We start from the raw sequence: 13,859 nt of genomic DNA, 5'->3' as shown, positions 1-13,859 counted from the left end.
ATAGAATAGAATAGAATTCTTTATTGGCCAAGTGTGATTAGACAAGGAATTTGTCTTTGGTGCAGATGCTCTCAGTGTACCCAAAAAGGCATAAAAAAATACATTTGTCAAGAATCATGAGATGCAACACTTAATGATAGTCATAGGGTACTGATGAAAGAATGTCCTTCTGGGTTCGGCTCCAAGTGGTGAAAAATACACTGGAGACATGGAGGCTGCTTGGAAAGATGGTTTATTGTTGGACAGGGCCACATGGCTTGAGCCCTGAACAGAAAAGGTGATCACATGCTTCAATGTTGGTGGAGAAGAAGAGAAGGGCTGAAGGAGGGGCTTGCTAGGCTTTTTATAATCTGTTTAGTCCCACCTCTCTGTTTCCTGTTCCTGTGTAAGAAATGTATTCTGATTTGTTGTCAGACTCCCATGGGGCCATGCAGGGGCTACTCTCTAGGCTATGTTTTGATTCCAGGTATGGATGAGTTCTCAGATGCCATATGGTCAATTGAGTAAGGGGCCAATATTATCATGCGTTCCTGTAGCTGCTGGTGAAGTCTTTATTATGTAAAGTGGACTAGCCTAGCCGTCTTAATGGCCCATTATCAGTGGGGATGGGCAGGAAGCTACAGGCAACTATTCTGTCTTTTAAAACATGTTTCTTTCTTTTCACATCCAGAGAAATATTCTTCCTTTTCAATATTTCCTAGGATATTTCATTTTTCTGGGAGTGGGCTGGATGATAACTTCCCACAGTACAAATAAACAATCAGGAAACAATCAATATAAATCGTAAGGATACAAGCAACAAAGTTACAGTCCTGCAGTCATAAGTAGGAGGAGATGGGGGATACGAACGATGAGAAGATTAATAGTAATGCAGACTTAGTAAATAGATTGACAGTGTTGAGGGAATTATTCGTTTAGCAGAATGATGGCATTCGGGGGGGGGGGGCTGTTCTTGTGTCTGGTTGTCTTTGTGCAGTGCTCTTATAGCGTCATTTTGAGGAGTTGGAACAATTTATGTCCAGGATGCGAGGGGTCTGTAAATATTTTCACAGTGGCCTTTTTTAAACAAAAAAAGCAAACAAGTGAGGGAAAAGTGGGCTGAGGGCAGCGTTGTTCCTGCGTACGTAGATTACCTTAGGAGTGAAGTTCAAAGAAGAAGAATAAATAATTAAAATTACTGCATTTATATAATTTATCCTTTTTATTTATTTGGAATGGAATATAATAAAAAGTAGAGTAGGATAGGAATAGAGTAGAATAGAATAACGGTTGGAAGGGACCTTGGAGGTCTTCTAGTCCAACCCCCTGCTTAGGCAGGAAACCCTACACCACTTCAGACAAATGATTATCCAACATCTTAAAAACTTCCAGTGTTGGAGAATTCACAACTTCTGGAGGCAAGCTGTTCCATTGATTAATTGTTCTAACTGTCAGGAAATTTCTCCTTAGTTCCAGGTTGCTTCTCTCCTTGGTTAGTTTCCACCCATTGCTTCTTGTCTTGCCCTCAGGTGGTTTGAAGAATAGCTTGACTCCCCCTTCTTTGTGGCAACCCATAAGGTATTGGAAGACTGCTATCATGTCACCCTAGTCCTTCTTTTCATTAAAACAGACATACCCAGTTCCTGCAACCGTTCCTTATATGTTTTAGTCTCCGAATCATCTTTTTTTGCTCTTCTCTGCACTTATTTGATTTTTATCCCATCAACTCAAGGTATAGAACCTAAATTATACTGTGTCCTCCTCCTATTTTCCCCATAACAACAACCCTCTGAGGTAGGTTGGGCTGAGAGAGAATGACTGGCCCCAAATCACCCAACTGGATTTTTATGCCTAAGATAGGAATGGAATTCAAGGACTCCTGATTCCTAGGCCAGCCCCATAATAGAATTAAAGAGCGGGATGGAACCTCAGAAGGTCTTCTAGTTCAACCCCCTGCTCACAACAGGAGACATACCATTCCGAACAAATTGTCCAGACTCCAGACTATTCTAGAAAAGTTCCAGCAATGCAGCACCCACAACCCCGAAGGCAAGTTGTTCTACACCTGTACATTTGGGTTTTTTTTCTGCCTAAATACAGATTCCTACGTTTCTCACCACTGAACTGCATCTTGTTAGATAGGGCCCAATGCTTAAGTCAAGATCTTTCTCAATCTTGAGTCTATATTCCAAAGTGTTATCAATTTTCCCCAAATTGATGTCATTTGCAAATCTGATGAGTTCTATCATCCTATTTAGGAATTTTTGAATCAATAACCAGTAGACCAAACTGGCTCTATTATACATTAATAAATAATAAGCATTAATAAATAGATATATTAATTAATGTATCTATTATAGAATTATAAATAATGAATATGATAAAATTCAATTTTAGTCTTAAATATAATTTATTGATTGTGTAATATAAATATATAATTTATTGTATTATGATTAATAATGTGATTTTTATTTATATAATAGTACAAATAATATAATGTATCATAATTCTAACTATACTATATTACTTACTAGCTGATAACCCGGCATTGGCCCGGTATTTATTTATAAGGGGAAAATGTCCGGACCAAACGTAATTTCTAATGTTGGATTTTCCCCCTTACTAGAGGGAGCCCCCTTGTGGAGTACTGAGAAGCCATTACTATGGCAACTCCATTGTGCTGTACAGTAGAAGCCATTTTATGATATAAAAGGCTGTATCTTAACAGAACACACACCCCGAGGTATGTTAGGGGTTTCTTACCCCCACAGTATTTTTTCCAGAGAGTAAGTCATCTGTGTACCGAGTTTGGTTGAAATTGCTCGAGGCGTTCGAGTGTTATGCACACACACACACAAACACACACTCACACACACACACAGCCATTGATAGATAGATAGATAGATAGATAGATAGATAGATAATCCTCGACTTACAGCAATTTGTTTAGTGACCAAAGTTACAACAAAAATTATTATTAATGAAATGTATTTTAGAGGTTAGTGTGATTTTCCTCTATCCACGTTAAATTTTGATTTTTTTTCTACTGACCTATTTTTTAAAATGATCACAATATAAATATTGCCATACCCTTAATCCTCATCTAATTTACAACTTACTTACTTACTTCTTCCCTCCCTCTCTCTTTTAGCAAGCATCATCCACAAAACAATATTTAAACTTAATATTTTTATTTATTTATTTAATTTGTATGCTGCCCTATTCCCGGGGGACTCAGGGCGGCTAACAATCTGAAGGGGAAAGGGGGTACAAAATAAAAAAAAAAAGACAAACAATTTAAAAATACAACAACAGTCGTAACCTCGGATGGGGCTGGAAATTTCAACAGCCCCAGGCCTGCCGGAACAGCCAGGTCTTAGTTGCTTTGCGGAAAGCCGGAAGGGTGGTAAGGGTCCGGATCTCAACGGGGAGATCATTCCAGAGGGCCGGAGCAGCCACAGAGAAGGCCCTCCCCCAGGGAGTTGCCAGCCGACATTGGCTGGCAGATGGAATTCGGAGGCGGCCTAGTCTGTGGGATCTAATAGGTCTTTGGGAGGTAATTGGCAGGAGGCGGTCTCTCAAGTACCCAGGTCCGATACCATGTAGGGCTTTAAAAGTAACGACTAGCACCTTGAAGCGTGTCCGGAGACCAATGGGCAGCCAGTGCAGCTCCGGAGGATAGGTGTGACGTGGGTATACCGGGGTGCACCCAGTCGCTCGCGCGGCTGCATTCTGGACAAGCTGAAGTCTTTGAACACTTCAGGGGCAGCCCCATGTAGAGCGTGTTACAGTAGTCCAGTCTTGAGGTCACAAGGACGTGAGTGACTATCCGAAGGGCCTCCCGGTCCAGGTAGGGTCGCAATTGGTGCACCAGGTGAACCTGGGCAAAGGACCCCCTGGTCACAGCCGACAGATGGTGTTCTAAAGTCAGCTGCGGATCCAGGAGGACTCCCAAATTGCGAACCCTCTCTGAGGGGCGTATAATTTCACCCCCCAGGCTGAGAGATGGAATAGCTGGACCATCTTTGGGAGGGAGCATCAATAGCCACTCGGTCTTGTCGGGATTGAGTGCAAGCTTGTTCGTTCCCATCCAGACCCTAACACCCTCCCGGCACTGGCACATCACTTCTACCGTTTCACTGAGTTGGCACAGGGCGGACAGATACAACTGTGTATCGTCCACATATTGGTGATATTTAATCCTGTGCCGGCGTATGATCTCACCATTTTTAGAAATAATCTTGAGGGAAGATTTCTTGAATTTAGATGGGCAATGCATCATTAAGAAACTAGATAGATATAGAACAGTAAAACTGGTGGACCCGCGGACCAGATACGTCACACGCAGGCCATGCCCACCCCAGCTCCGTGAAGGCAAAATATGTCATGATATGTCATGTGACATTGATGTGGCGAGTTTGACACTGGTAATATACAAAGATATACAGTAGATATTGTCCTGAAAAAAATAGTCAGTTAACCAAAAATTAGCAAGATCTATACCAAATGTTATGACTAAATCATCTTTTTGTCAAATGACTTTTTGCCAATAAAGAGCATATTAAAAAAAACAGCTCTAAAAGATTACTTCGTCTGTGATATGAGAACTCACTTTGTGTAAGTCTGAATGAAGGGCTTGAAAATCTATTTTTATAAAGATGCATCTTGTAATTAGTTGCAACGTAATGTGCTCTATTGTCATTTTGTATGAAAGACATTGAAGTGCTAATAGGAACTTTGAGGTATCCCTTATGTGCATGGAAGCAAAGAATTTTTACATAGTTGCTACAAGTGAACTCTGGATACTTGGGCAGCTGTGAAGATTAATTAAACATAAATTCACATTTTTTTTTAAAAAAATGTTGATAATCCTACTCATATTGGCACAATTTTCTTACTTGGTGACTAATAGGCTGAGAAAAAATTCAGAATAGCAATGATCTTTTCTCTGTAGAAAAAAATATTCTTGAAGCTGTTCCAGTGTAAAAGCCAACACTTGTTGGAGAACAGGTAATTAGTGTAAGAGCACGTTTCATAAAACCTAATCAATTCTGGAGCATAAACCCAATTAGTTTAATTTTCCAGATGTTACCATTGGATAGACCACTAGCTGCACTTCATAGCAATCCAGGATTGACCTGATCCCTTCTAGTCACCTCACAGAATTAATCTTTAAACTTCAGTACATCTCTGTTTTCCAAATATAGAAGTTTAAATATAAACAGTTTCCATATGTAACTCTTAAATGTTTATAAATGTTCCAGGTTTGATTAATTCAGAAGGAGCTTACTGTTCTGGTACAAGATGGGATGTTTAAGACATCGCTTAGAATTATTTCCTGACTGCCTTGTGACTGTTATCCTATTTAATGGTGTGAAAAATGCTGCTACTCTGCGGAGGAAAGCAATGGAAGGTGCTATCGATGGAGCATTAATTAATCCTTCAATGGTAAGCAACTTGTCTCCATTTTACGTATTAAGTAACGTTCAGACTACTGTTTGGAAAAAAAAATCCAGTGGGTAGAAACTTCTAAGGAGATAAATAATTTTCACCTCACTTTTTAAATTGCCTGCTCAAACTTCTGGAAGATTGTTTCTAGTGATTTTGCTTTCCCATGGGTAGAAATGTGATGTATAGTCTAAATTTTAATATAAATACAGAGCCTAAACGTACTATTCCATTTCATAGCTGTAAAGTAGGGGATTGCTTTCCTAAAGAATCATTTTATAAAATGACTAAAAAAATGCAAGTTGTTATTCTGGAACTGATACAGCAGTTGAAAACCTCTTTATCTTTTCTCTGGCAGGTTGTTGATCCTTTTCAGATACTAGTAGCCGCAAATAAAGCTGTTCATCTCTACAAAATTGGCAAAATGAAGACAAGAACACTTAATGCTGAAATCATATTCAACCTTTCACCGAACAATAATGTGAGATGGTTATAACTGGGGCTGAGATACTGCAGTCCCTCTGCCTTGTTTCATGCAGCGTCACCCTCTATAGACATATTCCTTTATTTTGGGGGCTGTCATTTCTCTTCCACTTTGTGGGTTGGTATACTGTCAGGAGAAAAAGAGAAAGAAATGTTGCACTATATTGAGAAAGGAAGAGAAAAAAGTAGCATAACCATAATACAAGAAGCTTCACCTACCATTGGGATTTGCTTTGTTTTATTTTTGCTAGCCTCCAGCTGCAGCTCCCCATTTTACTGGAGACCAAAGCATAATCAAAGCAGAAGAGCCATGGTGGTTCAGTGGTTAGAATGCAGTATTGTACACTGATCCTGCCCATTGCCAGGAGTTCAGTCCTGATCAGCTCAAGGCTTCCATCCTTCTGAGGTCGGTAAAATGAGGCCCCAGATTATTGGGAGCAATATGCTGACTCTGTAAACTGCTTAGAGAGTGCTGTAAAGCACTATGAAGCGGTATATACGTCTAAGTGCTATTGTTATATTGCTATAACGGTATAGGGTTTCCTTCAGAGGCAGGGGGTTGTACTAGAAGACCTCCAAGGTCCCTTCCAACTCTGCTATTGTATTGTATTGTATTGCTGTTGATATAACCACCCCCCCCCCCAAATGTTAGCCATTCTTAATTTGTACTACGCTCTAAATCAGGGTTGTCAAACTCGCAGCATCACGTCATCACATGACATATTGTAACTTCGCTAAACCGGACATGGGCATGGCCAGTGCATGATGCATCTGGTTCTCGGTTCGCAAGTTTGACAGCCCTGCTTAAATCAATTTGAGTGAAAGTATTGAGCTGAAAGAAATAAATATTAAATACCTTATTCTCGGTTAAGTGAAAATAATATGTAGATCTTTGTATCTTTTAAATGGGATGGTTATTTTTGAAATAACATTTAGATTAGATCAGGTGCTAATGACTATGACTAATACAAGACTGTATTCTCCTTTAATGTCAGATTACAGATGCCTTCAAAAAATTCGGCATTTCTGATAGCGACTCTGCAGTCCTCATAGTTTTGATTGAACACGAAAAGAAAACTGTGAACCTGAACGACATAATAAGTGAAGTAGATGGCCAGCAAGTTTCCATTGATCATCTCTCTGAAATAAGTGACGTACAAAAAATTAAGAAGGTTTGTTTCAGCTTCTCTGAGTAAGAAGATAGAGTAAACGAGCATTTTAATAAATCAAAACATTGAAGGTTCAATGCAGTGTAACAGGTATTCGCTTGGGTATTATCATCAAACCTAGGGTAATTTTCTCTCGGATATGGATGTATAGGATTGCAAGCATATAAAAAGATGTTTGCATAATCTTTCACATATATACCATACGTTCTTCCCACCCCCCTAAAATCTGGATTGGTTTCAGTTGCCTGGAAATCTAAATGTTAATGTAGCAAAGCCTTTTCCTAACTTCCAGCTACATATTTGGAGAGTGGCAGAACGAGGAAGACTGATGTAACTAATAAAAAATGTAAATGTCATAACACAACCTATAAACTAGGGGTAAGCAACTTGTAAGCTGTTAAGTGTCATGTCTCCTGTGCTACTGAAATTCAGAGGAAGATCATATTAGTACACTGAACTGAATTTCTGGCTTTTTTCTGCACTTCTACATTTTCAGAAGAGGTTTCTTGGGATATTTTCTTTTATTCTGTGCCTCCATGGCCACTCCATCAGTTTGCCTTTCAGGGCAACTCTGAAGTGTAAAACTGCCTGTGGTATCTGGTCTCCAAGAATTGAGTAGATGACCCTCCCCCCACACTTCAAATCATTTTAAACAAACCAAAATAAATACTTTGTAGAATTCATGCTGTCTCTTGAGAAAGTCACCATTTTGTTATCTTTGCAGGTATATAAGCTCACTCCACAAGAAGAAAAAATAGGCACCCTGCTGGATGGCATCATTTGCAGAATGGCAACCAAAGAAATATGACTGCATTAGAAATGACAGCTGTTCGTTACTGAAAGAAATTTTATTTTAATTTTCTTCCCCCTCTTGTTATGTCGGCATTAAATGTATTTTGGGATCTCTGATTTGATCTGAAGCACCATTTTATTCATGAAGCAGAATGATGCCGCTTTTTAAAGTGCTCTGCTGCCAGCAATTAATGATTGTCAAATATCTAAATATTAAAATTTAAAACTGCAGAATTCTGAGGCCATTTCCCTGCTTTGCATGTCATCATGATTCTTTGACTCGCCATCTCAATTTTGTTTCTGGGAAATACAGAGCAATGAGCAAAATTGCAACAAATTTTCAATAGAATTCTTTAGCAATGAAAAAATGGGAACTTAAGGTACGTAATTCTGTACTGATTCCCTGCTTTCATCTCATTTCAGTCTAATGAAAGTCTCATAGAACTTATACTCTGTTGCTCCAAAGAGAGACTGTTTGCATGTGAGTTTTTACATTTTTTAAAAAAAATTAATTAATTATTTAATTGGGAGTTTTCCTGCTCTTGGCCAAACTTTGTATCTTGAGGTTATCATCTTTTTGATCAGAGGGACCCAAAAGAGATAAATTCCACTTTGCTGTAACCCTAATTTTATTTTTTCTATAGTCTTATTGCAGCTGTTCCACCTTACTGTTTCAACCAAACATAACCTGTATAGCATAGCCATGTTACTAGATCATAAGTCATTCTGTTATCTTTTTCCCTTTGGGGAAGCCTCTTACGATTGTTGTTTTTGTTGCAAAAAATTCCCTTTTTTCTGGAAAATTGATGACTTATTTTTCTTCGGGTGGTCATGGGAATGTACTTCTTCCCAAGCTTTCTGAAAATCACCCACAGCTGGTCTCTTGTTATTAGTAAGCTAGAAAATGTAGGCTGCACCAGACTGGTATCTGTACTGCTCCAGTGGAATGCTCCAACATCGTATTCAGAAGATTTCTTCTTTAATCTTGGATCTGAATCTAGTTTTTTCTCACTTTGGTGCCCTGTTTGTCTTTGAAACACAACTGCAATGGTCATATTGGCTGGAAATTCTGGAAGTTGTAGGATCAATACATTTATTGTGCTAATGCTAGGTTGGGAAAACCAGTGACCCTTCAAAACCGCGTTCCACAAAAGCGCGGTCGACGAAAGCGCGTATGTGATGTCATCACAGTGTGACGAAAAAGATCGAAAAATTGAAATAAAAATTAAATTACAGCAAGCCGATTCACATAAAGGTAAGGGTTAGGTTTAGGGTTAGGGTTAGGTTAAGGGTTAGGGTTGGGTTTAGAGCGTTAGCGTTACGTTTAGCGTTAGGTTAAGGGTTAGCGTTAGGTTTTTCGTTAGGTTAAGGGTTAGGTTTAGGGTTAGGTTTGGGGGGGTTAGGGTAAGGTTTTCGCTTTATTTTTACATTTTTCTATCTTTTTCGTCGCGCTGTGATGATGTCACATACGCGCTTTCGTTGACCGCGCTTTTGTCTACCGCGGTTTTGTGGTGGAACCGGGAAAACCTGACAGCTTTAATCTTTGAACATGGAGCTCTTTGTTCCAAATCTTGCAGCTTTTTTTTAATTTTATAGATCTATGTATGTGATTACACTTTAAAAATGTAGAATATATTCTGTCCTACTGCTTCCTTGGGGTTATATCAAATTTGCTCCCCAAACAAATTAAAGACATTTAAATTGGATAAATACACTCCTCAGTGACATCACCAGAGCCGACCTGAGACTTTGAAGTTTATCTATTTATATTTCATATTTCTTAACTGTCCATCTCCCTCAGAGATTTATAACATATACAATTGTAGATTTGGCCAGCAAATGTTTTTATTGGTAAGCTAGATGCATTTGATGTATTCATACAAGTTGTAACAAAACCACATCTCCAGATGCTTCTTTGAGGTTATCAAAGTTGAGAAGCTCATGGTACTCATATCAAGCTGAAAACCATTCAGTCCACTAACTCCTCACTCATTTACACTTTGCCCAGTTAGACATGGGAAATTTAGAATATAAATATAATCCATAATCATGCATTGTACTATATTGTTTGTAGAAGAAACAAAGATGTCAGCCGTGAAATCTAAAAGATAAGCTACTTGTTGAAAAATAAAAGAAAAAAGGATTCGCACAAAATAAAATTGTGTATTACCCAGTTTTCCAATAGTGGATTTGAACTTGTGTCTTGGTTGTAACCTTACTACTTACTTACTACTTACTTACTACTGCATTAAGATTATATTTACAATATTTTCTTATGAAGGATTAGACAACATGAAATAGCAAAAGCTTGATTGGTTTTACAGGGTTTTTTTTAAAAAAAAGCTTGTTGAAGAAAAGAATGATAACTAGAAATGGATGAGAAAAGGATATAGAGCTTTGAACACAGCTCAGCCTTGGTAGCATATTTTATCATGGAAAATTAAAGATTTGTTTTCATTCCCTGACAAAACAAATGGCACATGGAATATATCATTCGTTTTGCTGGCTGAAATGAAGCTTCTATTTTTGGTAACATTAACTGGTGGCGAGCAGGTAGATTTAAATCATATCCTTTTTTGAACATAAATGAAAAATGGCTCGCGTGCAGTTAACATAAACCAATGTGCTGTAACTTTGTTGTTCCCTGGGAGAATGCTTTGTCAATTTTACCCTTAGTGGTGGAATACATTGAGAGATGAATTGAACCTGGATGGTTTTTTTTTTTTAAAAAAACTTTTTGAAATCTTCAGGATAGTACAGCTTGGGTGTTGGTAAAAAACCCTGAGAGACAAGTAGAAATCTTCAGCTTCTATTATGAACTAAGGCAGCCTTGCTTTTCCTTTTTATATTGGGAGCTCTTGAAATAATGTTCAGATCTGAGGGAATCCCTGCATAAAAATCTCACACAAAAGAAATCCCTTCACAATTATATTTGTTTCTAAACTACCACACTTTAAGATGTTTATAGCAGCAGCAAAGCAGCAGTTCAGCGAGTTAAAGTAAGTAAAAAATTCCCATAATTTTAGATGTTTTAGGAGGTGACAAGTTTTGGAAGCATCTACAAGGTGGATACCTCTTGGCTCTGCATACCTTGGAAGCCAAGTTAATAAGAGAGCCTCTCTGAGGAAGATGCATGGTTCAATAATGTGAAAAATTAATAAAACTGGAACCCAGCTAATATTCTCCAATTTATACAGTCTTGGAGGTCATAAGTACAAACCATTTTGTTGGTCACGAACTACAGTTGACTTCATAGGCCAAATTAAGTTTGATTTCATTTAAATTTAAGTACTTCTAATAACCCATTTTCTCCATTAGCTACAATATCATGATAACTTTTGGAGATCTCAGATGTTATTCTAAGTTTGGAGGGTGAGGAGCTGCAAAAACAAATTTCAGGCTAAGCTTTCTACTCTAAAGGAAAGCTTGTGGTTGATAAAGCCCACCATTATTAGTCTTTTAAGTAACTACACAGACTTTAAATCAAACTTTCCCAATCCAATGTTCCCAGATGTGCTGGACACAGCTTTCTGTTATTTCTTGCCAGAAAATAAGAACTATATTGCTAGCATCAAGGGACAATGATGAGAATCTCTCTTTCTAGGGCCATAAAAATGTAAGAAAAATCAGGTACAGGTTGCTGATAACTAGACTTCATTTAAAAATAAGAAACAGCTTTCTAACAGTAAAATTTGTACAATATGGAACAAGTGTGTGCCTAAGGAGATGGTGGGTTCTCTATTTTTGGAAACTTATAAAAGGCTGGGCATTTTTCTGCATACTTTGTATTGCAGAGGGTTAGACCAGGGGTCAGCAAACTGCGGCTCTGGAGCTGCATATGGTTCTTTCCTCCCTCTGCTGCGGCTCAGTCACCGGTCGGTGCTACAATTTTGAGAGGAGCTTCCGGGGGGGGGGGGGGGGGAAGCACAGTGTGCCAGGAGAAGACTATGGCAAGGGGAGGGTTTTCCAATTGTCTCCACAATTAATAGGGCTTTCGGTTATGACAGGTAGAGGAAAAAGTACACCGCACTAGTAGGAGACTCTATGGTGGGGGAACTGAACTTCTGGTTAGCTCCAGAATTGAATAGGGGGTTTGTGGCTCCCAGTGTTTTCTTTTCTGTGGGAAATGGGTCCAAATGGCTCTTTGAGTGTTTAAGTTTGCCGATCCCTGGGTTAGACCATATCAGTGTTTCACAACTTGGCAACTTTAAGAGGTGTGGAATTCTAGGAGTTGAAGTCTACATATCTTAAAAACGACAAGCTCAGAAACACTGGGCTACAGGATCATTGCTGGCCCTTCCAACCAGGGGTGAGTTGCTGCTGGTTTAACAACTGGTTCAATGAGCACGCGTGCTTCACGCAAGCACACAGCACTGAAAATGGAGCATTTAGAAGCTCAGCTGCTTACCTTCCAAGTCAGCAACGGTAAGTAAAACAGCTGGAGGGGAATCAGCTGAACTGTGCGATTGAGATGAGCTAGAAAGCAGAAAATAAAGGGCAGGATAGAGCAGGGTGGGTGGGGGAGGCAACTGATCGTCAGAGTGACCAGTTCTCTTGAACCGGTATAAACCAGCTGAATACCACCTCTGCTTCCAACTCTACAGTAGTATGGTTTTAGGAAAGCAATGTTAAACTTTTCTTCCTGGTATTTATGGGTGTCTAATAACCACCCCTAACTTGTCATGTTCCAGATACCTTACACTACAATTCTCACGATCCTTAGTCAGCATGCATATTGACCATATTAAATGGATAATGAGATTCATAATTTTTTCAGTAGGTCATGAGATTTAAGAAGTCTGATGTCATGTGTTCTCAGCCTCTGTGAATAAATCTTGGGCAATAAATGGTGATCCTCTAGCAAAGAAACAATACTACAATAATCACATGTTTAAACATAACCTTTACCACAGGAACTCAGACATTTTTTTCTAATGCTAATTAATTCACCTTTCCAATCCTTCAGTATTATGGGCAAGTGTTACGTTCACGCTGCAGATAAAAGGGAAATGACAAGAATTTTCTAAATGCCAATGGTTAGGTAAATGGCAGGACTCCTGGAGTCCTTTCCTTTCCCACATTAGTTGAAGAACCTAAATATGTCACTGCAGCATCTTTCTGCTTCTCAATGCCCTCCAGATAATGTGGACTACAATACTTTGTTTTCTTTAATCAGGAGGGCCATTAGCCACCATGGCCAATAATTGCATGAGTTAAAGTTCACATCACTGGATCGCAGTCTTCTGAGCTAGAAATCCTGCTACACATTTAGCTATAAATTAAATAATATAAACCACTACATAGGGGTTCAGATTCCAGTTGTCCAGTTTTCTATTAGGGAGGAAGAACATAGCATTGTTGTTATCGACCCATTTTTTTTAACTACTGAATTTAGCCTGAGTAGAGGGCATAGTCTAGTTAATTCAGAATTAAATCCCAGAGTACAATGAGACTTACAATCGGTGAAGCACGTACAGGATGCATTTTACTAAATATTGAATTGGATCTACCACCTGCATAGTCCACCTACCACCTCAATTCTTTCCTAATGATCATGTCCATATTTTGGTGTCCGAAATTCAAGGCCATTCATGATGTTGAAAGACAACTCCAGATCAGCAACTTATTGACAAAACTCTTTTGAATGCGACTTCTTGTTAGTTGCAAAGTTGTGTCCGACTCATCACGACCCTGGAGACAATGGTCCTCCAGGCCTTCCTGTCAGGGGTGGGTTGCTGACAGCATTACTGCCGGTTCGGCATGGAAAAAATTGTGTGTCCGCGCTCTCTCTTTCCACCTAAAAAGGTCTGTGTGTGTGTACGACGTTAGAAAAGGGGAAAAAATTAAATTTCTGCAATGAAGATTGTTCTGTGCATGTGCAGAATCGAAAATCACGAAGCTGACGAAGATAGAACTGGCTCGGGGGTGTGGCAGGCCAAGTTACTACCTACTCGGCCAAACCAGTAGGAACCCACCTCTGCTTTCTAT

The 13,859-nt window shown here is 39.0% G+C and overlaps 1 protein-coding gene across 2 annotated transcripts in view; it reads left to right on the top strand.

The window, feature by feature from the left end:
• TPRKB (TP53RK binding protein) overlaps nucleotides 1–7,988 on the top strand; it is a 9,249-nt gene extending 1,261 nt beyond the window's left edge. For both annotated transcript variants that reach the window (XM_032221396.1, XM_032221397.1), the window contains exons 2-5: nucleotides 5,244–5,427; nucleotides 5,786–5,908; nucleotides 6,906–7,082; nucleotides 7,804–7,988. In XM_032221396.1, coding sequence (XP_032077287.1) covers nucleotides 5,284–5,427; nucleotides 5,786–5,908; nucleotides 6,906–7,082; nucleotides 7,804–7,887 — 528 coding nt within the window. In that variant the 5' untranslated portion in view covers nucleotides 5,244–5,283 and the 3' untranslated portion in view covers nucleotides 7,888–7,988. The remainder of the gene's footprint in view (nucleotides 1–5,243; nucleotides 5,428–5,785; nucleotides 5,909–6,905; nucleotides 7,083–7,803) is intronic.
• Nucleotides 7,989–13,859: the final 5,871 nt, after the last annotated feature.

The sequence above is a fragment of the Thamnophis elegans genome, chromosome 7 (assembly GCF_009769535.1).
Source record: "Thamnophis elegans isolate rThaEle1 chromosome 7, rThaEle1.pri, whole genome shotgun sequence".
In the NCBI taxonomy this organism is placed as follows: domain Eukaryota; kingdom Metazoa; phylum Chordata; class Lepidosauria; order Squamata; family Colubridae; genus Thamnophis; species Thamnophis elegans.
Note: the sequence above shows the minus strand (reverse complement) of the source record. Positions and strands in the feature narration are given on the sequence as shown.